The following is a 25,998-nucleotide window of genomic DNA, read 5'->3' as shown; positions in this document are numbered from 1 at the left end:
AGAGGATTTAGAGGCAGAGAATATGGAAGGAAGACAGGCGATGCAAGTTGAACCATGCAGGCTGAGCCTGGCATAGCAAGGCTATTTCAGCCCTTGGACACACTGCCTTACCACCAGGGCACACATCCTGTTGACATCACTAAAAAATCATCCAGTAAATTCTGTCTTCTATTTTATCATACGATTTTTCCAAATCTTATATTGTTTGATCTGTTCTATGCTTTTTCTCTATTACTCTTAGAACTGTTTATCTTTATTTCTTTTTCTTTTTCCATTTTGATCGTTTTCACCCATTTTTCCCATCAAGGTCTACTTATTTAAATGTAAATCTCATTCAAAAACACCCTTAGAGAGACATCCAGAACAATATTTGACCTAATGTCTGGGTACTGTGGCCCAGCCAAGCAGACACATAAAATTAACCATCACAGTGTTGTAAAAATGTGGAAGCAATTCCTATTCTTAGCAGATGCATGCAAAAATATTTAGTGATAAAATGTTATCATGCCTGAAGCTCACTTTCAAATGAGTCAGAATACGTGTGTGTATATATATATGTATATATATATATATACACACACACACACAAACACACATACACATGTATACATATATACCTACAAATACATATATACATACATGGCAAAATTCGAACAATTGTTTATTCTAAACATTGGATATAGCAAGTTAAAGCTTTGAGGAATTTCTTTTTAATCCAGACTTTTTACTTGATTAGTACTTTGGAGTGTTTTTCTGGATGTGTACTTTAAAATATACCCATAGCACATAATACATAAATATAATTTTATTTTTAATTGTTACTGATAGTCTTGCTTTATCATTTATCCAATTATTTTTAGTAACTTGCTGTGTCCTTCAAAAAATAAATTGTCAAAACCCAGTGTGTGAACTTACTTTTTTACAAAGCATTAAGTTAATGTTTCCATAAAGACTGTAGTTTACTGGAATATGTTGTAACTATATCATGGAGTACATGAAATATGTCAAAGCATGGGTTTATGATTACTTAATATCAATATTTCAATAAATACATTTCCATTTATTTATCACATTTGTTAGTATGTTATTCTTTTTATTTGTTATTTCAAAGTAGCAAAATTACACAATATTGAATGTACTTGTATTTATTTACCTAGAAATTGAACTCCTTTTATTATGAACAAATGATATTTTATTCCACTTTGGAATATTTTTTCACATGAGAGCCTTTGCTATCTTTTGTTTCTTAATTCTCTACTAACAAGGATGTGTAATTATTAAAAATATAGCAATTAATGGAAGAATAATGAGAAAAATTAATAAACGTTATATTTAGAAATTTTCCTAATAAAATTTGTCTTTAGGTATTACTCTACCGAATGTCTATAACTATTGTATGAAAATTCTAAGTTCTCTGCTAGAAGGGTAAAATTCAAATATTCTTTTAAATTCCAAGTACATGATCATGTCAGAAAAAGGTAAATAACTTTTATGATAGTCAAAAGCTTAGTCAAGACAAACACAATGAGGTTTAACAATGGAGAACCTAAAATAATGAGTTTCTGGTTATTTTCTACTTCAAATTTTGCCTGACAATTAGCCTTTGACTCTTAGAGATGTTTAATTAAAATCATATTTAATTTGTAAGAGATTAACTTCCATAAAACAATCAATTTTACCCTACAAGAGACTAATGGAGCAAAATAAATCCAAACAATATATTTTATGTGTCTTCTTACTCTTCTTTATAATTCAGCAGATGCACTTGGAGCCTTCAAGGGAAAGAAATTTCAAATTGCAGTGAAGTCATATCTTTTCTCCAGGAATATCTGGAAAGCAGAATTCTAGGTTAAACACTTTATTCAAATAGATTCTGTGTTTCCACTAACGAAGGAACATTTTGAGGTGAAAGAAAGCTTTAGTCTCACCTCATGCTTTTAATTTCTCATTGAAACAGTGACCAGCTGTAAGAACTCTCATTTATTAAGAGGTGGGCATGCAATTCACATATTCTAATTCACATAATTGTGTAAAGGTCAACATTCTTATGCAAAAATAACTTCACAAATAATTTTTAGATCAAAACAAAATCAGCTACTAGGCTGGTTTTCCTAGGAGTTTTTAAAAGCCCCAAATTGGGGCAATTTTAGGCACTATTTCAAATTCAATATTTATCTTTACTAAGAATTTAGGAGCAGCAAGGTGGTTGAAGTAGTGAGCAAAAGCAGGGCTTCTGGAAGCAGAAGAGCTGTGTGATAGATAAGCACTCATATCAGTATCCTCATTTCTTAAAAAAGAGACAAATATTACCAACGTTTCCTACATGTTGCTTCATTATTCAGCTTGGCAATGACTTACAACTTCATTCACTATAAGAATCCTCAGGTCATCCTTGGTGAATGCATACCTTAATACTGTCCCTGCGGCTTTAGCAGCTTCCAGCTCATTCTCTGCTTTTTCTGCTACTCATCTCCTGCCCGCCAAGCTCTCTGACACCCAATCCATTTTTTCTAACAGAACTATTATTCCTAAAACCTTCACTCTGTTATCACAGATGAGCACTTAGTAGGCTTCTACATTTGATTTAATGCTTTTCTTATATACGTACCACTAGATTTTCATAAGTCAAGCTATGTGTGTTACATAGTGACATCCCTAACTTTGCTTTCAAGGGCCAATTTTGAACATTTGTATATGAGTTAAGGTATGAATGTTTTATACTGTCACCTAGTGGTGATTGCTTTTCCACCAACAGCTTAATTTTGGCAGAATTGCCATTGTTATACAAATGTCTGTATAATTATTTGGATACTCTAGTCAACCAGTTTTTAGCTATTGGCCAGTATATGCCAAGTTCTCTTCCAGTCCTAGGGCTACCGTAGAAAAAGAAAACCAGAAAACCAAAAAACAAAATCCCCACCCTTGTGGAGTTTATATGCTATTGCAATTTGTTCTCTTTTCTAAATAAAAATGAGAGAAAAAACAGAAAAGTAAATACAGCTTTAACAATCTATAATAATATGATCTTTAATAACTGGGTGCTAAAAGTGGAAATTTTTAGACCTGAATGGATGCGCATTGTGCTGAAGATATTCAACTATATATTAAATAGCAATACAAAATTCTGGAAATACACAACTGTCTAAATGCAAAATATTAAGGACTTTACAATATGTTTGTCTAAATGCACTGCACATGAATACTCTATTTTAGATTGTAATTTATTTTAATTTTTTTCCACAGAGGTATGTGTTAGAAATTCTGAAACTACTTTAGGTGTATTCTGGGACTGAGAAAATAAATATAATGTGGATAATGAGATCCAGATTTCTTTTTTTTCTTTTTGTGAGGAAGATTGGTCATGGGCTAACACCTGTTGCCAATCTTCCTCTTTATGCTTGAGGAAGATTGTTGCTGAGCTAACCTCTATACCAATTTTCTTCTATTTTTGTGTGTGGGATGCCACCACAGCACAGCTTGATGAGCACTGTGTACGTCCATGCCTGGCATCCAAACTTGTGAACCCTAGGCCGCCAAAGGAGAGTATGAACTTAACCACTACATCACTGAGTCAGCTCCCCCCTTTCTTTTTTTTTTTTAATGGAAAGTAGTTAAAAATAAGGAAAGGATTCTAGTGAGAATCAACCATGTGATGTTGGATTAGAAGTGGAGGTGTCAATATTAACTATGATTTCATGTGTATATATATAAACCTAGATAGATATAGAAATAGGCGTAGATGCATGATTGATGTGTGTAAGTGTGTATACATATATTTCTTAGCTCTCTCCATTGAGAGGGCCTAGAAGCAAGGATAACTTAGTAGCAATGAGCATACCCAAGGCCCAGATCTTAGTTTTTAAATACCATTCTTTAATAAAATAAGCCAGTGCTTTTTGGAGAGATGACTGATTCCAGGGTCAAGATAGAGAAAGTACAAAATGAACGTGGAATAAGGAGTGGTGTCAAAAAGTAAGCAAATGCTCAAAAAATGATGACAGTGTGTTGAAAAGATACTGGAGCCAACTTGGAGTTCCTAGTGGCTACATGTGGGACAGCTTGAGGAAGAAAATAAATAATGATGATAGTGATGGAGTATAACCCATACAATAAAATAAATTTTTATGAGCTTATACTGGTATAAATATAAAATTGAATACAAAATTAAAGGCGGGTAAAGGATAGCTCTTCATTATAGTGGGATTCCCATTAACAAATGGAGAATAAATGATGGAATTAAAAAAAGAAATCACCATTTGGTGAATACCATGCTAATAATTGTTGCAGGCAAGAATCATCAATGTATCCTAAAATTAATGGGCCAAGTATCATGGGAAACAGAATGTTTCCATAATTTCAAAGTATCCTCCCATAAGATTATTGTTAACTATATCTAATATATAACATTATAATCATAATTAATTTACTATTATATACATTATAAATAGATATTGTAGTATATTATAATTAAATTGTAATGAATTTATTATTATAATTGCATGTTATAACTACATAAAATATATAAATACATGAAATATAATTAAATATATTATAATTAATATGAATGCAATTACATATATATAATTAATAATACATATGATATATAATAATATATAATAGTAATATATATTATTAACTATAAAGGAGAAAATAATAACTTTATATGGATAAATCAGGCAGACATCACCTTAACCAAATGATCAAAGATAACAGCACCAGTAATATATTGATAAAATGAACTGAGAAGGGCTTAATATCATTTCAATGGTATTCTTGCAAAAATGCATAACTTGAATTTAAGCACAAGAAAATGTCAGACAAACCTAAAATGAAGAATGTAAATCACTGGCTGACTGCACACTTCAAAAGTTTCAAGGTTACAATGAGCAAGGAAACAAAGAACTGTCCAAGATTAGGGGAAATTAAGGAGACATGGCAACTAAAAGCAGTGTACAATCCTGGGTTAAATCTTTGGTTAGAAGAAGGACATTAATGGGACAATTGGTGAAATTTGAATAAAGTTTGCAGACTATTTAATAGTAGTTTCAATTATTTGGTTTTGATCATTTCACTATGGTTATATAAAATGTTAACTGTTGAGTTAGCTGGCTGAAGGGCATATTGAAATTCTTTGTACTACTTTTGCAAGCATAACATTACTTCAAGATGAAAAGTTTAAAAAAAAACAATTAAATTAAAAATAATTAAAAAATATTTTATCCTATAAAATGGAGCCTTCCCTTCCAATCCCAATAAGACATAAAACTTGTAAATTTGCCATTCTATTTTCACACATTCAAACCTTGTATGATTTTAGGAACTCATTTTGTGACTGCTTGAGATAATCTCCAGAGTAATAGAATCATTAACAATGACTAATTGAGTATCTTACAACAGGTACCAAGCTAACAGACAATTTAATTAGAAAATTATAACTGTATTCCAGTTACAATTGTGATTATAATTTAGTGTTGATCAGAGGTTTTCAAACTTGAGATAGTATCAGAAGCACCTGCAGGGCTTTTTGGCTCCATCCTCCTGAGTTTCTGAGTCAGTAGGTCTGAGATGGGGACTAAGAATTTGCATTTCTAACAAATTTCCAGGTATGGCTAACATTGCTAGTCCTGGGACCACACTTTGACAAACACTGTTCTAGATAATAGTTTGAAATTGTAGGATTAATTTGTCACTACATCTCTATTGTTTCTAGTGTATATAGTTAAATATAAAGACCAATAAAAGGCTCATTTTAACACAGTTGCTAATCTACAATATAGATATTGCAAAACTACAAACTATTTTCATTGCCGTCATGAAATTCTAATGCCCAGGGTCATAGTATTAGTAGGTGGGGCCTTTGGGAGGTGCTTAAGTCACAAGAGTGGAACCTTTTTGAATATGATTAGTGTCATATAAAAGAAGCTCCAGAGAGATCCCTAGCCTCCTCCACCATGTGAGGATATGGTGAGAAGGTCCCAGCTATGAGCCAGAAAGAGGACCCTCATGAGAGCATAACCATGCTGGCACCTTGATCTTGGAATTCCCAGCTTCTAGAATGGTGAGAAATAAAGGTTTGTTGTTTATAAGCTACCCAGTTTGTAGTATTCTGTTATAGCTGCCCAACTGGACTAAGACAAGGTCTGACATGTACTGTATTTGGAAATCATCACTCCTGTCCTTACAACAAGAGAAAGCTGGACAAACTAAACATCAAATGACTTTTCTTAGACTCATCATAGAACTGAGGCAGCAGGACAAACCATCAGCCAGAAATATGGAGAGACAGACACATCTCAGTCACATACAAGTAAGATTTGATAATTGGAACAGAAGCCACTGGAACCATAAAGTGGTAGAAACACTTAAATAGTAATTTTGATGAATTACTAGAGGCTGAATGTGGACTAGTTTGAGAGTGAGAAAGTCAAAGGGGCCACAGTCTTAGGTGATCTTCCACACTCTCCTGGTCTTTCCCTCTAATAATCTCACCAAGATGAGATCCAAGAAAGATATCCTTAATGCTCTGGCAGCTGAGAGTAAGAGTAATCATTGTGAAACATGCCCAAAGCCTCCTTCAAAACAAAGGCCTATTCTCCCAGGTATAAGACCTTGCCAGAGCTTTATCCCAGCTTGGGGAACGGTTGCTCCCTAACTCCAGCACCCTTTAGTCTTCCTATCTCACCCAAAAGAGAAAAAACAGTCAATATGGGCCAGAGCTTCAAGGAAATAGATTGAGAATGCTGCAGCCAGGGAAGGGAGAAGGTGGCAAGAGGAAATAAAAAGCTATGCTACTGGAAAACACTTTTGATGATCACAGCCTGGAGACACAAGCTGAGTAAAACACTGAGATTTAATTAAAAAATTATAATATGGCCCCTCACCTACAGCTTCCTACCATGCTCAGGGCTCTGATATAATAGCAATGATTACAGCTGAGTGAATTGCAAACACAGACTATCTCTGAGGAGGAGGAAGGAGGGAGATAAAACAAAGATGTTAGAGAATTATGAAGCCTTTGACTCCTGCAGCTACACAAAATATTAAACATAGCCTGACCTCTACTCAGATGACCAGAAATTCACCCTTTAAAGGCCTATTTACCTCAGTCCTTAGTACCTGATACAACACGTGCAGCTTTCAACAAAAAATTCCAAGACAAGTCAAAAGGCAAGAAAAAAAATTTCAGTCAGAAGATTTAAAGCAATCATTAGAACCAGACTCAGATATGACAGATGTTGGAATAATCAGACATGAAATTAATATAACTATGATGAACATGTTAAGTGCTCTAATGGAAAAAAGTAGAAAACTTTCAAGAAGAGAAATGCAAGCAGAGAGATGGAAACTCTAGGAAAGATGCACAAGGAAATGTTAGAAATAAAAAATGCTGTACCAAAAGTGAAGGAGGCCTTGGCTGGGTCATCACTGGACTAGACGTGTCAAGGGAAGAATCATTGATTTTGAAGACATGTCTATAGAATCAACAAACCACAGATCCAGGAGGAAGGAGGCTCAGAGAACACCAAGTAGAATAAATCCAACAAATAAACAGACAGGAATCCCCATACATAGGTAAGCACATCATATTCAAACTGCAGAAAACCAAAGATGAAGAGAATATCTTGAAAATAGCCAGAGGGGGAAAACATACCTAATCTATAGAGTAATGGGGATAAGAATTATAGAAAACTTCTTGTCAAAAATCAAGCAAGCAGAAGACCGTGGAGGAATAAAATTTTTAAAGAAAAAAGGAAAAAATCTACCAACCTAGAATTCTGTATCCAGCAAAATTGTCAATCAAAAGTAGAGGAGAAAGACTTTCTCAGATACACAAGAATTGAGAGAATTCATCACGAGTAGACATTCCTTGAAAGAAATGTTAAAAGAAATTCTTCACAGAGAAGGAAAATAATATAGGTTAGAAACTCAGATCTACATAAAGACTACTGGAGGAGGAATAAATGCAGGCAAAATGAAATACTTTCCTTGTCTTATTTTTAATTGATCTAAAAGACAACAATTGTTTAAAGCAATAACAGTACAATTTATTGAGTTATTTTAGCATATGGATACAGGAAATGAATGACAGCAATGTTACAAGTGATGGGAGGAAGAAACTAATCATACTCCAAGATACCAAGATAATTCCATTGCTCATGAAGTGGTGTAGTCTTATTTGAAGGTAGTTTAAAATGTATATTGTGAATACTAGGTCAACAATAAAAATTTTTAAAAGGAGTATAATTGGCACATTGAGAGAGGAGATAAAATTAAATCATAAAATGTTCAATTAAAACTAAAGAAGACCCAAAAAGAGATGGAGGAAGACACAAAAAACAAATGCAATGAATAGAAAACAAAAACAGGGTAGCTATTAATACCCCTACATCATTAATCACTGTAAATGTGAATGTCCAAATACACCAATCAAAAGACAGAAATTGTCAGAGTGGATAAGAAAACAAGACCCAACTACATGTTGTCTACAAGAAACCCACTTTAAATACAAAGGTGCAGATATATTAAAAGTAAAGGGACAGAGAAAGATACACCATCCTAACACTAATCAAAAGAAAGCTAAGGTCCTAATATTAATTTTAGACAAAGCACATATCAAAGCAAGAAAAATGATCAGAGATAAAGAGGGGCATTAGATAATGGTAAAGGGGTCAATAACTAATGTGTTTACAGCTGACAGTCTCCAAATACATGAGGCTAAAACTGAGAGAACTGAAGGAAAGATTGACAAATCCACTATTATTGTTGCATACTTCAACATCCCTCTCTCAGTAACTGATAGAAAGAGCAGGCATAAAACACGAAGAAGATAGATGACCTTCAGAACACCATCAATCATCTGGATCTAAGCAACATTTTTAGAACGCTCCATCCAACAACAGCAGAATGCACATTCTTTACAAGCTCATGTGGAACACTTACCAAGATAGAGTATGTTCTGGACCATAAAACACTCTTTACAAAGTTAAAAGTATAGAAATCATACAAAGTATGTCCTCAGACCACATGGAATTAAATTAGACATCAATAAAAGAAAGATAGTGGAATGGAAAGATCCATTTTGAGTTAATTTTTGTATAAAGTAAGGTCTGTGTCTAGGTTCATGCCTACGGACATTCAATTGTTCCAGCACCACGTCTTGAAAAGACTACCTTTCTCCATTGAATTGTCTTTGCACCTTTGCAAAAGTCAGTTGATTATATTTTGTTTGGATCTATTTCTGGGTTCTCTGTTTTGTTCCATCGATCTACATGTCTATTCTTTCACCAATGGCATGCTGTCTTGATTATTGTGGTTTTACAACAAGTCTTAAAATTAGACAATGTTAAGTCCTCCAACTTTGTTCTTTAATACTGTGTGGTTATTCTATTTCCTTTGATGTCCTATACAAATTTTAGAATCAGCTTGCTGATATCTACAAAACATCTTATGGGGATTTTGATTGGGATTATATAGAATCTATAGGTCAGGTTGGGAAGAATTGACATTTTAATAATAGTAAGTCTTCCAATCCATAAACATAGGATATCATTCCATTTGTTAATATCTACTTTGATTACTTTCATCAGAGTTTTGTAGTTTTTCACATATCGATCGTGTACATATTTTGTTAGAGATATTCACAAATATTTTTATTTTGGTGCTATAGTTCTGGTATTTATTTCTAATTTAATACTTCTGGAGTCTGTATAGAAACAGCTGTAAATATACCACAGAGTGTAAACCACCAGACTGTTTAGACGGCAGGGGATTCCACGAAATTCAAACTGATGATTCTGTATCTCAGGATCTGGAATATGTTCTATGGAGTGACATCTGAGGAAAACAATGAAAGCAGTAGGGACTGACTGTTGTAGAACATTTGGATATGATTGTGTCATATACGTAGACTGAGAATAAGTATCAGCTCTTTTACCCATCTATTCAGATGGGAGAGTTATGCATTAATGATCTCAGGGTAGATGCATGGTGGCATACATCTGAAACGTGCTTCTTGTTGTCATTGTTTTAATCAACTTAAAATCTTCTTTTAGAGAAATTTCTCTTTTCCTTTGGGAACCCACTATATTTCTCAGTAATCTCTGCATTAAGTGACTGAGAGATAGGTTTTGCCTTTCATTCTTCAAAGGCTTGAAACAGACCTCAAGTGAAAATACTATGTAGTAGAAAGGAAATGGGGATTTTCCACTGAAAGTCTTAAAAAGGCAAGTTTGATTCTGACTCAGGCATTGACCTTGCATCATGGTGCCTTGGAATGACCTTCCTTTACCCTGAAGCGAGCCTTTTTAGAATAGGTGATGGACAAAGAGTATTGATTTTTCTTTTTAGTTTTGTTGTGATGATGACGATTTTTAATTTTTCTTCACTTTTATGTATCTAAAGTCTTCTCAGGTCTGTGTGTCATTCTAGGATTCTTATGGTGTTCAAGGACAATATAAACAGCATTTGTTGTTTAAAGAACTCTTTGTAATGATGGCGAGCACTGGAAAGACAATTGTGTTCTTCTATCCTTATAAGAGCTGCAGTTTATTGACAGTGGAGTGATGGAGGTAATTTAGAAGATGTCCTTAGTTCATTCATTCACAAAGCATAGGGTACGTTACTGCACAAAGCACCTTACTGGTTGCTCAGGTTTTCCAGCTTTGGCCCTTGGGAGCTTTTACAGTTAGCTCCTGTATCCCCCGACATACCTTATCTTCGTTTTTTTGTTGTTATTGTTATTTTGCGTTCTTTTGTTTTTGCACTTACTTTCTGGCATTATAAGATGCTCTAGGCTCATTTTTTATATTTCTTGCCTCAGTCCAATAAACAGCCATTTTTCTAAGAAGCCCTGGTTCCTTCTATTTTAGAAAGGTATTAAAAACCAAGACGTGGGTGTTAGGTATGCTCATTACTACTGGGGTGTTGTTATTCTAGGCCCTCTCAAATAACAGAGCAAGGAAATACATATGTGTATATACTAACTTGTGTACATACATCTTTCCATATGCAAACATCTATAACTATATTAAGTTAAACATGAGTTCATACTGATGTCTCCAACTCTAAACCCACTAATCCTAACATACAGGTCATTCTAGCCTTCTCCCTTTGCTCATCTGAAAACTCCCACACCCACGGTGAGAGATCTGGCTCCAACCACCTGACATCCATTTACTCAATTCTTCACTTCAGGTATATCTGTACAGAAGTATCAGAATTGTTAAACCTTACCCTCAACATGTTTATCACCTGGATAAATTTTCTTTTGCCTTTAGTTTCGCAGACTCTACTAATTTAAAAGCTTTCTTAGTTTGGTATCTCTTTCCCTTTCAGTGAGACTACACTCAGACGCTTGTTAACACAAATGTTAGATTTGTTGGTTTTATCATCTGCATTCCATCCTTGGATCTCTTGACTTCCACAATGATTTAAAATTTGCATACATTAATTTAGTGAACCTAAATTCTATGAGTTTTGACAAAGGTATAGTGTCTTGTATTCACTATTATACTATCATAGTGAATAGTTTTACCATTGCTAAAAAAACTCCCTTTTCTTCACTTATTCAAACATCCCCCCTCCAAACACCAGGAAACTACTGATCTTTTTACTGTCTCTATCATTTTGCCTGTTCTATAATGTCATATAATTAGGGAGAGACAGTATGTAATCTTTTCAGAATGACTTTCACTTGGCAGTATGCATTTAAGATTTATTTTCATTTCTGAACAATATTCCATTGTAGAGATGTTTATTTATGAAATGAAAAAATAATTCATTTCTTTTATTTGTGAACAATATTCCATTGTATAGATGTATCACAATTTGTATACCCAATCACCTATTGAAGGACTCTTGGTTACTCCCAGTTTTTGGTGATAAAGCTGGTATAAATTTTCGCAAGTAGTCTTTTGCGTGGACATAAATTTTCAGATCAGTTGGGTAGAAACCTAAGAGTGCAATTGCTGGATTATATGGCAAACCTATTTTGCTTTGTAAGAAACTGCCAAACTGTCTTTCAAAGTGATTGTACCATTGCAATCCCACCAGCAATAAACAAGAATTCCTGTTTCTCCGCATCCTCTTCAGCAATCGGTATCGCCAGATTTTTTTATTTAGCCATTCTAATAGGTGTGTAGTGATGTCTTATTGAGTTTCAATTAACAACTCACTAATGACAAAAGATGTTGAGCATCTTTTCATGTGTATATTAGCCATATGTTTACCTTCTTGGGTGAGATGTACAATTAAATTTTTTGGTCCATCTTTTAATTGGATTGTTTTCTTATTGCTGAGTTTTAATAATTCTTTTTATATTTTGGATACAAGTCCTCTATCAGATATGTGTTTTGCAAATATTTTCACCCAGTCTGTGGCTTGTCTTTTCACTCTATTAACAGTGTTTTTCACAGAGCAGAAGTTTTTATTTTTAATAAAGTCTAAATTACATTTTTCTTTCATGGATTATGCTTTTAGTGTTGTATCTGAAAACTCTCTGCCTAATTGAATGTCACATAGATTTTCTCCTTTGTTTTTTCTAGAAGATTTATAGTTTTAGGTTTTACATAAAGTTGTATCATATTTTTTGAGTTACTTTTTAAGCAAAATGTAAATTCTGTGTTTAGATTCTTTTTTTTTCCTATAAATATTAAATTGTTCCAGCACTATTTGCTGAAAAGAATATCTTTTCTCCATTAAATTGCCTTTGCTCTTCTGTCAGTATATTTGCTTGGGTACATTTCTGGGGTCTCGATTCTGCTAATATGTCTCTTCCTTGGCCAATGCCATGTTGTCTTGATTACTGTGGCTTTATAATAAGTATTAAAATTGAGTCTTGTGTTTCCTACATCTTTATTCTCCTTCTTCATTATACTGTTGGCTATTCTCAGTCTTTTGCCTTTCCATATAAATTTTACAATTTGTTAATTTCTACAAAATAACTCAAGAGTTTTGTACTTTTCTGCATGTAGATCCTATATATATTTTGTTAGATATATACCTAAGCATGTCATAGGATTTTGATTCTATTATAAATGGTATTTTTAAAAATTTCAAATTAAAAGTCTTCATTGCTGCTTTATAGGAGCAATTGACTCTTGTATATTGACCTTGTATCTTACAATCTTGCTATAATTTCTTATTTATTCCAGGAGTTTCGGTTTGTATACCATTTAGGGTTTTCTGCATAGACAATCATGCCTCTGTGAAAAAGATAGTTTTATTTCTTCCTTCTTAAACTGTGTACCTTATATTTTCTTTTCTTTTCTTTTTTTAAGTCTTATTGAACTAGCTAGGACTTACAATACAATGTTGAATAGGAGTGGTGAGACGGGGCATTCTTGCCTTGTCCTAAAAGTTTGGGAAAAAGTGTTCAATTTCTCACCGTTAAGTATGAGGCTAGTTTTAGGGGTTTTGTAGATGTTCTTTATCAAGCTGAGGAAGCTCCATTTATTCCAAGTTAGCTGAGAGTTTTTATCATGAATGAGTGTTGGGTTTTGTCAAATGTTTGGTCTGTGTTAATTATCAGTCTCTTGATGTGATAACATCTAATTAATTTTATAACAATAATTGATTTTCAAATGTTGAACCAGGCTTCTATATCTGGAATAAATCCCACTTGGTCAGGGTGTATAATTTTTTTTAATATATTGTTGTATGTGATTTGCTAACATTTTGTTGAGGATATTTACATTCATGTTTATGAGAGACATTGCTCTGTAGTTTTTCCTTCCTCAGATGTCTTTATCTAGTTTTAGTATTAAGGTAATGACAGCCTCATAGAATGAATTAGGAACTGTTCCCTCTTTTTCTAGTTTTTCGAAGCAATTGTAGAGTTGGGATCATTTCTCCTTTATATGGTAGAATTCAGTAGAATTTACCAGTGAAACCATCGGGGACTGGTGCTTTCTTTTTTGGAAGGTTATTAATTATTGATTCAATTTCCTTAATAGATATAGGTCTATTCAGATTATCTATTTTTCCTTGTGTGAGTTTTGGTAGTTTCTGTCTTTCAAGGAATTGGTCCATTTTAACTAAGTTATCAAATGTATGGGCACAGGGTTGTTCATAGTATTCCCTTATTATCCTTTTAATATCTGTGTGTTAAGTAGTAGTGACCTTTCATTTCTGAATATGGTAATTTGTGTATTCTCTCTACAGTCACGTGTCACTTAATGATAGGGATATGTTCTGAGAAATGTGTTGTTAGGTGATTTCATCATTATGCGAACAACATAGAGTGTATTTATGCAGACCTAGATGGTATAGCCTACTGCACACCTAGTCTATATGGTACTAATCTTATTGGGCTACCATCATATATGCAGTTCGTTGTTGACTGAAATGTCATTATGTGACACGTGACTGTATTTTTCTTGGTTCATCTGCTGGAGGTTTATTGCTTTTATTACATTTTCTGGGGAACCAGTTTTTGGTTCTGTTGATTTTTCTCTACTGTTTTCCTATTTTCAATTTCATTGATTTCTTCCCTAATTTTGTAATATGTCCTTTCTTCTTGTTGTTTTGGCTTAATTTGCTCTTCTTTCTTAATTTTCTAAGGTAGAAAGTAGGTCACTGTCTTTAGATTTTTCCTCTTTTCAAATATATATGTTTAATGTTATAAATTTCCCTCTATGCACTGCTTTTGCTGCATTCCAGGGCTTTGATAAGATGTAATTTTATCTTCAGTTAAAAATATTTTAAAAATTTCTCCCAAGAATTTTTCTTTAACTTGTGTTAAGTATTTTGTTTAGTCTCCAAAATTTAGGGATTTTTTCCAGCTATCTTTCTGTTATCAATTTCTAGTTTAATTCTATATGGTCTGAAGACATAGTTTTTGTATAATTTCTATTCTTATAAATTTGTGGGTTTTGTCATTTGGCCCAGAATGTGGTATACCTTTTCCATGTGAGCTTGAGATGAATGTGCATTCTGCTGCTGTTGGATGGAATGTTCTATAAATGTCACACAGGTCAAGTTGACTGATAATGCTGTTCAGGCCATGTATATCTACACTGATTTTTATGCCTGCTTTATCTAGCAATAGCGGCAGAGAGATGCTGAAGTCTCAAGTATAACAGTGGATTTATTTTACTTCTTGCAGTTCTATCAGTTTTTGCCTGACATATTTTGGTGTTAGGTACATATTAAGGATTGTTATGTCTAATTGGAGAACTGATAACTTTATCATTATATATGTCCCTCTTTATCCCTGATGATTTTTATTATTCTGAAGTCTGCTTGTTTGAAATTAACATAGTTGATCATTTTTCTTTTGATTACGTTAATATGGTACATCTTTCTCCATTCCTTTACTTTTTTTGGCTGAGGAAGATTCACCCTGAGTTAACATCTGTTGTCCATCTTCCTCTATTTTGATTGTGGGTTGCCACCACAGCATGGCTGCTGATGAGTGGTGTGTAGGTCCACGCCTGGGAACTGAACCCAGGCCACCAAAGTGGAGCATGCTGAACTTAACCACTAGGCGTTGGGGCCGACCCCTCTATTCTTTTACTTTTAATCAACATGAATTCTTATATTTAAACTCTGTTTCTTGTAGACAACATATAGTTGAGCCTTATTTTGTTTTTCACTCTGACAATCTCTGTGTTTTAACTGGCATATTTAGACCATTCACATTGCAAGTGATTATATTGATATCATTGGATTCATATCTATCATGTTTGTATCTGTTTTTTATTTGTTGTATTTTTCTTTGTTTCTTTTTCTTCCCTCTTTCTCTGTCTTCTCTGGTTTGAATTAAGCATTTTCTATGATCCGATTTTACCTCTACTCTTAGAACATCAATTATAGTTTTAAAAAACATTGTTAGTAATTGCTCTAGAGTCTTCATGTTTATTCCTTCCTAAAAGTAAACTTCTTAATTGAAGATTAACATACATGAGGAAAAGTACACTAATAATAAGTATATAATGCAATGGATTTTCACAAAGTGAACCACTTGTGTAATTAGCACATAGATTAGGAAACAGAATGTTACTAGTATTTTAGAAACCCTGTTAGAGTCCTCTACCAATCGGTGCAACCAAAGTAACTACTATCTTGACTTCTACTACCCTAGGTTAGTTTTGTCTATTTTTGAATAAAAATCTTTGAAGGTTTAGTTTTGTTTTGTTACTTGTGCTGGCTTTCATAGATGATAGTTGCTTTTCTTGTTTTTGGACATTTCTAATTGTATGTTCATATTCGGTTGATCTTAATCTGAGACAAGCCTGATTACTCAAATTGTGGATGTTTCCCTTCCAGAGAATTTATATGTACTGTTACTATAAGCTGGATGGCAAGGCCATCCTCATAACTATTTTAGCACCCTTCAAGTGTCTCTGCCTTAACACGGCAGCTTCAGGCACAGCTCCAGCAGTGTGCTGCTTATCTAGTGCTCAGTCTTCCAACCATAATGTTGATGTTGATTTTACTCATAAGATAATCTAGCCCCTTGGGTGTGTTGACTGCTCACTGATTAGATTTTAATAAACCTTTTTTTGAGGGTGAGTGAGATGCTTTCTCCACATTCTGTGAGCCCATTCATGCAATCAAACCTACTCATTATGCATCCTTGAATTATTTTCTTGAAGAAGGGCCTTTTTGAGTCTGTAGTCAGCCATAGCACGAGAAGCAGATATCCACATTAATTTTATTCTTAAAATGTATAAATCAATATTATGCCTTTACTTTGATGGGTATTAATAGGAAAGTCAACCAATATCATCTCTATATATTTCTTAATGAACTGATTGATACCTATAAATGACATCGTTTTCTGCTATTTCAGAAAATAATGATCATATGAATATTTTGAAACAATTTAAAAAAGTATAAGGCATGACATTACTTCATTTTATTTGGGATTAGTAAATTTAATACTCCAACAAAATGGTATGCTCAGATGATTTTATTTGAGTGAAAGAAAACTTGGAATTTCAAGGACTATTGCTATTTCAAAATTCTTGTATATTTATTTTGTTTTGTTTTGTTTCTGAGAAAGATTCACCCTGAGCTAACATCTACTGCCAATCTTCCTCTTTTTCTTTCCATGAGGAAGATTAGCCCTGAGCTAACATCTGTGCCAATCTTCCTTTATTTTGTATTTGGTGGCTGCCACAGCATGGCTGACAACTGGAGTAGGTCTGTGCCTGGGATCGGAATCTAGGCCACCAAAGCAGAAAGTGTGGGACTTTAACCACTGGGTCACAGGGTGATCCCTATACTTGTATTTCTACAAGAACACATATGCACATAAACATAAGCAGAAACGTAGCTGTCTTTGTAAACCATTTATTACCACTGATCTTCAAGGAGCTGCTCTATCTTCCCCTCGTATGTGGCAGTTTGTTCCAATTATCACACTGAATTACAAATTAACGGCTAAAAATGAGTCTTAAAGGTTTGATTGGCTCATAGCTTCATTGTACCTAGTGAGGTTGTTCTTAATAAACTGTGTTGCGTGATATATTAGACAATTTGTACATTATGCATAAATGTGTAAAACTCTGCCTTGAAGATTAGGTCAATCTACAATTCACAATTCATTAAGGTAAATGGAAGTATGTCACCTCCAAGTTGGTGCTCTGCTTTTCCAGGCTAGCAAGATCACCAAAGTGGACAGTTTAAATTGAATTGCCTAAGAGGTATTTTTGCACATAAGATGAACACTTCATTTTTCAAAAGTTAACTCATCTTCAAGACTCAATATATAGTATAAAAAGAACTTAAATTTTTGGAACCTCTAAAATGGTTACTCTGCTTTTTGATCAAGAAGTCTAATTAAAGAGTTTCTTAAAGACTTGGAAGAAGTTCTTTTTAAAAGAGAAAAGAAAAGGGAAATCTAAAACTTTTTTTCTGCTTTGCTTTTCAATGACTATTAGTACAGTCCCAGGGAAACTAGAGGTAGTTATTTCTTCAGCTTCCCTTTTGTGCAAAGGACAGTATTTTAGCATTGTTACAGCTATTTTACAGATTCTGATGTTTGAACTCAGATATCTCCCCTGTGAAAACTATTTCTAGAGTCTGTGGTTTTAGCCAAGAAATCTCTGTCTGTTCTTGTCACTTTTATCCTGCAAGTTAAAAAAATGTCCTACAATGACTAATAATGTATTATAAATAAGATATAAGGGCTAGATGATGATGGTAAGATATTAATTGGTTCACTCAAGAGAAATCAGAGCAAAACCTGGAAATATGGTAAAGTATAATGGGAGTTGGGCAGAGGTAGGTTGCTTCCTCTTCCCCAAAGAGTTTTTATTTTCCATGACAAAATAACTATTCTAAAAATAATGTAGAAATTCTACAATAGTACTGTCCACTGGGTTGAAGATGAATATGTGGATTACTGTTTTAAGACATATATTTTGGAAGAAAAGATAAGCCATATGGCTAGTGGGAAATAAAGCAATATTTGGGGCCAGAAAAAAAATGTATTTTCTTCTCTGTTACAAGGGACATGAACATCAGACTGTTAACTTTGGACTTCGTCATAGTTCTAACAGCTAGATGAAAATGTTGGGTGGATGAATGTTGAATTAATCCATATGTGGCTGTCAAAATGCAGGAACTGGCTGTGCCATAGACTTGCTCATACAGAGATGTTAAAGGCAGGAATTGAAGGGAAACTCAGCAAGTCCACCAGACAAATATAATTTGTTCTTAATTTGCACACTTAGGTATTTACAGAAATTAACTTCTGACCAATGCATCACATTTAATGATGATCATACCAAACATAAATAGCAGTCAATCTGGGGCCAAACAAGAAACATTAAATCTCTAATCTTTTTTATTTTGGTGAGAAAGTGGAATAAGGATACTGATACTATAGCTTACAAATAAAAAGGAACGTTTTTCTATGTCTTAGTAATGACGGTGATAAAGATCAGGACAATATTTAAACTCTCTCAAAAGCGTTTCTTTTCTCAACCAAAGGATAACTATAGCATACTAAAGACAGGCTCTTTTCAAAATTATTTGGGAGAAGAGTCAATAGAATAGAAGTCAACTAATAAAACCAGATTTGTGACAGTCTTTATGTAGTCCCAAATTTCCCTATCTGCACAAGCTATACACTTCTGCTTCAACTTTGTTTCATTTTAACAAGTTACCATGCTATATGGTAATCAAGTTGCTGACTGAGTTGGCCATTTGCTTCCTTTACAAATTTCTTTTCCTTGGAAGAGTTATTAATAGACTGTCAAGCACCTAATTGCATAAAGATGTTCAGAACTTTCAGGATTCAAACTGGCGAGTACCATCCATCACAATCTCTAGTCTAGCTATGGGCTTCAAGTTCTCTTACTGACTCAACTAACGGGCAAAGTCTCTACGGGATCCCTTCAATGACAGATTTGCTTACAAGCCAACCTCAAATTTTAGATTCCTATTTTAGCACATCTCCAGGTCCTGATGTAATGTAGAATAGGTCTAACCAATGCCTTCAATCTTTCATTTTTAAATTTTAAATGATTTTAAGGCAATATAAATTTCGGAACTCATAAGAGTCTAGTCAAGGATTGATCCAAATGGCTTTGCTCTTTGTCTCAGGCTTTCCCATTATCAGTGTTATAACAATAAAAGCCAACTTCTGCTGTTCAGTACATGACATTCTATTTAAGTCATAGGGGATTAGTGTATACAAAATCAATACCAAAAGATGGAGGCCTTCCCTTTTGGGGGATGGAGGATTGTGGGTAGTGGTAATGCCCTTCATTCCTACAGCTTTAAATTTCCCATATTTATATCTCCAGCTCAGACTTTTCTCTGTAGTTCAAGCTTCTATATTCAAATGTCTACATGAACAACTCCCCTCGTATTTCAAATTTAACTTCTTTGAAATTAAATTTTCTTCCTGCTTCTCCACTCCAACCTACTTCTGCTCCTACCTCAGCCTCCAACTCTCAATCTGTTCCTTTCTCAAACTCCCCTCTCTAAGACAATGGCCTCATTAGCCATACTACTAAAGCCAAAAGCCATATGGTCATCCTTGACTCAATCTTTTCCCTCACCTGCCTTGTGCAACTCATCAGCAAGCCTTCTTCTATCTTTGAAACACATCTTCAATCTATCACTTCTCTCTCTCTACCTGGACCATTACCTTTCTAATCCATAACCATAACATTTCACCTAAGCTACTACCACTACTGTAGTTTCTTAACTGGTCTTGCTTCCATGTTTGCCTCCTTCCAATCCTTTCTCCTCAAAGTGGCCAGTGAAACATGAAAATGCACCTCATATTACATGATTCTCCTGCTTTATTGATTCTCCACTGGACCGATAATAAAATGCAAACTCTTTACCACGGCAGGTACTGTCGTAAAAGATCTGGCTGCAGAAGACTACTCAGACCTCATAGCCTATCTCTCTCTTTCAAGTTCAACAAGCTCCTGTTGCACCAGCCTTCTTTCTATTCTTCAAACATGCTGAGAACTCTTGCTTTAGAAGCTTTATGCTGTGCCTATAGTTCTCCTTCCTGGCTCTCCATATGGCTGACTCCTTTTATGCTTCAGGTCTCATGATAAATGTTACCTACTCAGAGAGATCTTCCCTGAGTTGCTGAGTTCCTCCAGTCTGCCATTGCTTTTTATTATAGCACAGTTTTTTTTCCCTCCTAGCACTTATCTCAGGTGCTAATTACTTAGTTCCTTGTTTATTATCTGTTTGCCTTAGAAAAATTTAAGTTCCATTAGACGAGGACCATATATATATATATATATATATATATATATATATATGTATGTATTGTCAACTAATTTAACCCTAAAGCCTATCAGAGTAATTGGTGCTGAGTAAATATTTGTGGAATGAAAGTATAATTATGTGGATGAATGAATAGTCTTGTTTATTCTTTGAATCTTTAAGATTAAAGATTATTTGTGTTTTGCACTGTAACATTTTGCTGATGAAAATGTAACCTCACATGAATGTTTGTGATTGATACTAAAATGCAAGATTTTCCAGATTTTTTAAAATGTCATACACAAACTGACCATGAAGTTAGAAGAAATTTTACTTTCATAACAAAATCATGTTGATTATAGCTCAAAATTTGGATTATTTCTCACTAAAATATAATTTTATGATATAACAATTTCTGACCTCCTCTCCCTATAAATGGCAGGCACGACCCTGGGCTGGGGTTAGGGATTAGTGTTCAGATATGGGGGTGAAGAGTCACTTTTTGGAGAGAGATGCTCTGTAGAGAGGCAACTCTAAAGAAAGCGTCTTGGGGGAAATGCCAGATTAAATTCTAGGCAGCCTGTTCAAATTAATCAGATAGCTAAAGGAGAGTATCATCTCCAGGTGGAGCTGGGAAGACCTGGCATGACAGAAGTTAAAAAGTAGAGGAGAGAAATGAGTCCAGAGCAAGTTGCTGAAGCAGATTTTAGATTTTGTCAAGTGCCATGCTCCTAGGTAGGAAAGATATGGCAAAAGATGTTGACCCAGCCTGCACAATTAATAATAAGTACAGTACAGAGAAGAGCATACTTGGGGTTCCACTGGAGACAAGAGAATCCAAAGGCCCCCGAGAATCCTCGTCCTTAAAATCCTAGGACTCTCGATTTTTTAGTCCAGTGTGAATATTCTTTCAATAGTTAATATTTTACTTCTTCGTTCTTTTTAGATCTTGTATGATCTCTCAATTTTTGTGGGGTTTTTTCTTTTTTGCCTATACACTAAGTCTAGTTAACACAGCTGGGGGTTGATGACATCCTCTCTTGTATTCTGTGAGTTCTTTATGTCTAAACTACTCTAATTTCCATACATAAGTGTCAAGTATAATAAATATAATGACATATGTATGTGGTAAGATCCTGGCATTTTCTTAAGTGGGGACCAACGGACCAACTTCGTCCAAATACCACTCAGCAAAAGCCAACAGGGATGGCCAAAGATCATGCCTGCGTGTTTCTTCCTTCCTTCCCTTCTTCTCTTTCTCCTTCCTTTATTGATTAACTAACTCAACATGTATTTATTAAGCACCTGTTATATTCATTGTTCATTGTGCTGGAGTTACTTGGAAAACAAGAAAATACAAATTCTCAAGGGTCTTCCAATCAAGATTCTATCTAAACAACAAAATATGCTCACATGAATATATAAATATAGTACAAGGAGTGATGTAGTTCTTATGATCTAAAACAACGTTTTCCAAACTATAGGTTGCCAGTCATCCTTTGCCAGATCATAAAATAAATTTATTGAGTTAGGACCATACTTTACCAAATAATAATAATAATAATAATAAATAGAAGGAAAATGGCAAATATCAATGCATATTACATGTAATAATATAATAAAATATATTTTTTCATAAAATTTTTGGAGGACAGATGTATGTATGCACTGTATGCCAAAGTAAAAAGTATGTCTTACTATGAGAAAAAGTTACAAAGAAGTTTGAAAGACACTGTCCAGAGGAGTTTAGAGAGACATTATTTTAACTTGAGTAGTCAAGGAAGGAAGGCTACATGGGTCTGAAAGTACCTGAATGAGGCTGAAAGGAGATGGGTTGACTTTTCAGATGAAAGCGCTACCAAAAGGAATTCCGAATTGCGAATTAAGTTATAACCATAAGAGAAAGTAAACTCTATAGAACCAGCTTATACTTGAATGAATGACCACCCTAGGACCAACTACACTTCCAGAATCTTCTAGGAAACATGACCAATATACAACAAAATCTGAATCTCCCAACGTGGCATCATCCTCTATCTCTGATTCCACATGGAAACTTTTAACAGAGTGTTACTGCGAGGTATATCGCACTTCCAAGGGTGACTCAAAATATTCTGTCCAATCGCTTGTTCCAAATATTTATGTATTTAAGATATGAAATGTTTTTAAAGGTGAAAGGCCTAAAGGTAAATACCTAGTTCAATAAACTGAAAGAGATCCCCCCCCCTTAGATTAGATCCTCTTGTGATTTTCATTGGACAGTGTACTCTCTGAGCTCTACTGTTCTAACATTTATTGGGCAAAAATTTAAGGACTCAGGACAACTGACTTATTTTAGCATTTTTTTTTTTTTTGATACAAAAGAAGGAAATAAGAGAATAAAAGCAGTCAGGGTGGCCTCTAGAGAAGGGGAGCTGTTGTTGCAGGAATCTTGCAAGTTAATGAGAATTCACCCGGGACTCAAGAGCGACTGAGGGGAGAAAGGAGGAGATGGGGAGGGGGGAATAAAAACTCTTCCTTTGCAGCTGGCCCTCTCCCTCATTTGTTGCTCCAATAAGCAGTAATTAGGTCCTGAGCTAATGGTGTCAGCTGATCTGCTGTTTTTAGGCTAGACCCAGAGGAATCTCCATGGAAACCCTGCTGGAGTCGTCCCCCCACCTGGATGCTGAGTGCTCCTTTCCGCCACCTGGCTGCCGCCGGGCCCGCTGCTACCTCCTCCTGCCTCTAACCTGCAGCCTGCAGCATGCGCACTGCCCCCGGGATCCCTAAATGGGACAATTCTGCCCGTGACGTCAGCGCCCAGCCGTCTCCACAGAAACTTTTGTCCCATTGGCCAATCAGAGAGCTTGGAAGGGGCCGGGGGGGGGGGTGGGAGGAGAGGGGAGTGGGAGGGGTGGGGGGGGGTGAGGGGAGAGGCGAGAGGTTTAGTGTGTGGAGCTGCTCGCGCTCCGCCCGGGCTGTCAGTCCCGGCTCCAGCCGCCGCGAGACCTTCCCGGAGACGCGCGCACACACAGCGCACCCCCCGCACACCGCACACCCTCGCGCCCTGGCTCACACACACGCACACACTCAGCCTGGCCGAGCAGGAGCCACTGACCATTTTGCAAGTGCCAGGACCAGCTGCAGCGCAGTGGGTACGAACACTCGGCGTTCCTACTCCGGGCTTTCGTCTTGGAGACGACGACCAGGGGCGAAGGTGGGCTAGGACGCGGACCAGGCGCCGGGCACTGGTCGGGCCGCCTTGCCGGCAGAGCCGCCTCCCGGGACGGGCGCGGGCCTCCGCAGAGAGTAGAATAAAGAGGAGCGGCCGCAATCTCAGCGCGAGGAGGATGGGAACTCCCCTATTTCCAGCTCTGTAACAAACGGATGGAAATCCTGAATGAAGGCACCGCTGATTTCATTTGCTTGAGAAAATCGTCCAGAGGAACTCATATTTGGCTACTCTGAGCAGCGGAGGGGGTGTCCATGACGTGGCAGGGGGAAAATAGACATCCGAAACCTCCCGTGTGAACTGCAAACTGTAACCAAGCAAGGGGAAAATGATATCTCTCTACGTTTCAATTTCATGCAAAGGGCTTTCTGCATCTGTATCATAAACTTACTTCTATGTCTTGTACCCAGTTCAGCAGAAACCAGAGGAGTCCTGTCCGGGGACCCCATCATTATCCGGGAGACCCGTTGCCAGCGGCCTGCCTTCGTTTACCCACATCCCCCAAGAACGGATATCTGTTTGGGGTACCACAGTCTATCCTATACAACTATGGCCAAAGCTCCATGAATGCTTTGCTAATTCTGAGACAACTCCTGGAGCCTACCTGCGGGGCCGGAATTTAGCCTAAATGCATCTGAAGAAATGACATTTTAAGCCGTTTTAAATATACCTTAAAAAAATTCCTGTGTAGCAGGATTTGATAGGCTTAACAACATGACAGGTAAGAACTTTCTCTCTTTGTAGTCCTTTAACGCCCCACGCAGGGAAGGCCGAAGCGGAACAGGACCCTGGAGGAAGCAGAGCCCGGGTCCCGGGTGCCCTTCGGGGCTCGCAGGCGCTCGGCCGAGCGGCTGCTTTCGAGAGAGGCGCAGCCCTCGCTCCTGGACCGCGGGGCGAGCGGCCAGGGAAGCTTCTGGGGCGCTCGCGAGGAGGCGGCGCTGCGCTCCACCTGCCCTGCCCCGGACACAGCCCCGGGGCGAGGCATCGAGGGACCACCCCAAGTCAATATTCGGATTTTTAATAAACCAAGGAATGGGATTTTAATTATTCAAAACCCAGCTCCTCTGGGCCAGATGCTGTTGGGATGGTCCTAGTCACACAATATTAAAGAGACCCATCTGTAAGAGAGCGAGAAAAGCGTCCAAGACGTCCGTTGCAATTACCAATGAAGCAGAGACTTGGTCGCACAGGGCAGTGATTGCTGGTGCCCGACTGGACCCTCCTCCCCTCTCCCCATTCCTCCCCCCACCAGAAGCAGGCTCCGGCGGCGGCCGGGACCTCGCGTCCCTGCGTCGCGGCCCGGGCTGCATTTTTCATGAGCCCGGGGTGAACAGGTGCGAAGTGCGCTGGGAGCATCCGGCCGACGGCCGGGCGCGGGGAACATGGAGAGCGAGCGCGACATGTACCGCCAGTTCCAGGACTGGTGCCTCAGGACTTACGGGGACTCAGGCAAGACCAAGACGGTGACCCGTAAAAAATACGAACGGATCGTCCAGCTCCTCAACGGCTCCGAGTCGAGCTCCACGGACAACGCCAAATTTAAATTCTGGGTCAAATCGAAGGGCTTCCAGCTGGGCCAGCCGGATGAGGTCCGCGGGGGCGGCGGCGGCGCCAAGCAAGTGCTCTACGTGCCGGTCAAGACCACGGTGAGTGACTCTCCTTCTTCTGTTATTTGTCTGCCGGAGCAGCCCGGCGGGGAGGGGAGAGAAAGGGGGGGAGAAAGGGAGAGCCGTGAGCCACCGTTGGCTCGTGTGCCCCCCACCCTTCTCAACTCCCTCCCCAAGTCGTCCCCACTCGCATTAGCCAGGCGCGTTTCCCCCACCGCGGAATCTTTGTGGTCCTTTATTTTAAAGCGGCAGCGCACCTCCAGAGCCCGCTGCCCTCCCTCGCCTCCTGGCTCCCGGACACGCTGCTGGAGCTTCCATCCCCGGGTCGGGCGGCGTCCCGCGTCCTCGGGCTGGGCCATTGTCCCATGTCCTTCGCTGAGCGCCTGGCGCGTGTCCCGCCGCCGCCACCACCGCGCATAAAGGCCACGCCGGGACCCCAGCCGCACGCTCTGATAATAGACGATTCTGATCGATAGTCTACAGTGTCTCCCTATT

At 37.0% G+C, this 25,998-nt stretch overlaps 1 protein-coding gene and 1 long non-coding RNA gene across 4 annotated transcripts in view; one reads left to right on the top strand and one right to left on the bottom strand.

Annotated features, from left to right (window-relative positions):
- Nucleotides 1-648: 648 nt before the first annotated feature.
- Nucleotides 649-25,566, bottom strand: LOC139084534 (uncharacterized). Its single transcript, XR_011541980.1, has 3 exons — nucleotides 25,336-25,566; nucleotides 23,783-24,038; nucleotides 649-1,829 (listed from the first exon to the last, which is right to left on the bottom strand). It is a non-coding gene; the product is annotated as an uncharacterized lncRNA (long non-coding RNA).
- The window catches only part of NOL4 (nucleolar protein 4), a 356,931-nt gene continuing 354,523 nt past the window's right edge, over nucleotides 23,591-25,998 (top strand). Inside the window, exon 1 of one of the 3 annotated variants that reach the window (XM_070627555.1) lies at nucleotides 23,591-25,542. In XM_070627555.1, the coding sequence (XP_070483656.1) occupies nucleotides 25,279-25,542 (264 nt within the window). In that variant the 5' untranslated portion in view covers nucleotides 23,591-25,278. The remainder of the gene's footprint in view (nucleotides 25,543-25,998) is intronic. The other 2 variants (XM_008519936.2, XM_070627565.1) reach the window with 2 other exon arrangements.

This window comes from Equus przewalskii, chromosome 7, assembly GCF_037783145.1.
Source record: "Equus przewalskii isolate Varuska chromosome 7, EquPr2, whole genome shotgun sequence".
In the NCBI taxonomy this organism is placed as follows: Eukaryota; Metazoa; Chordata; class Mammalia; order Perissodactyla; family Equidae; genus Equus; species Equus przewalskii.
This window is presented reverse-complemented; position numbering and strand designations above follow the sequence as displayed.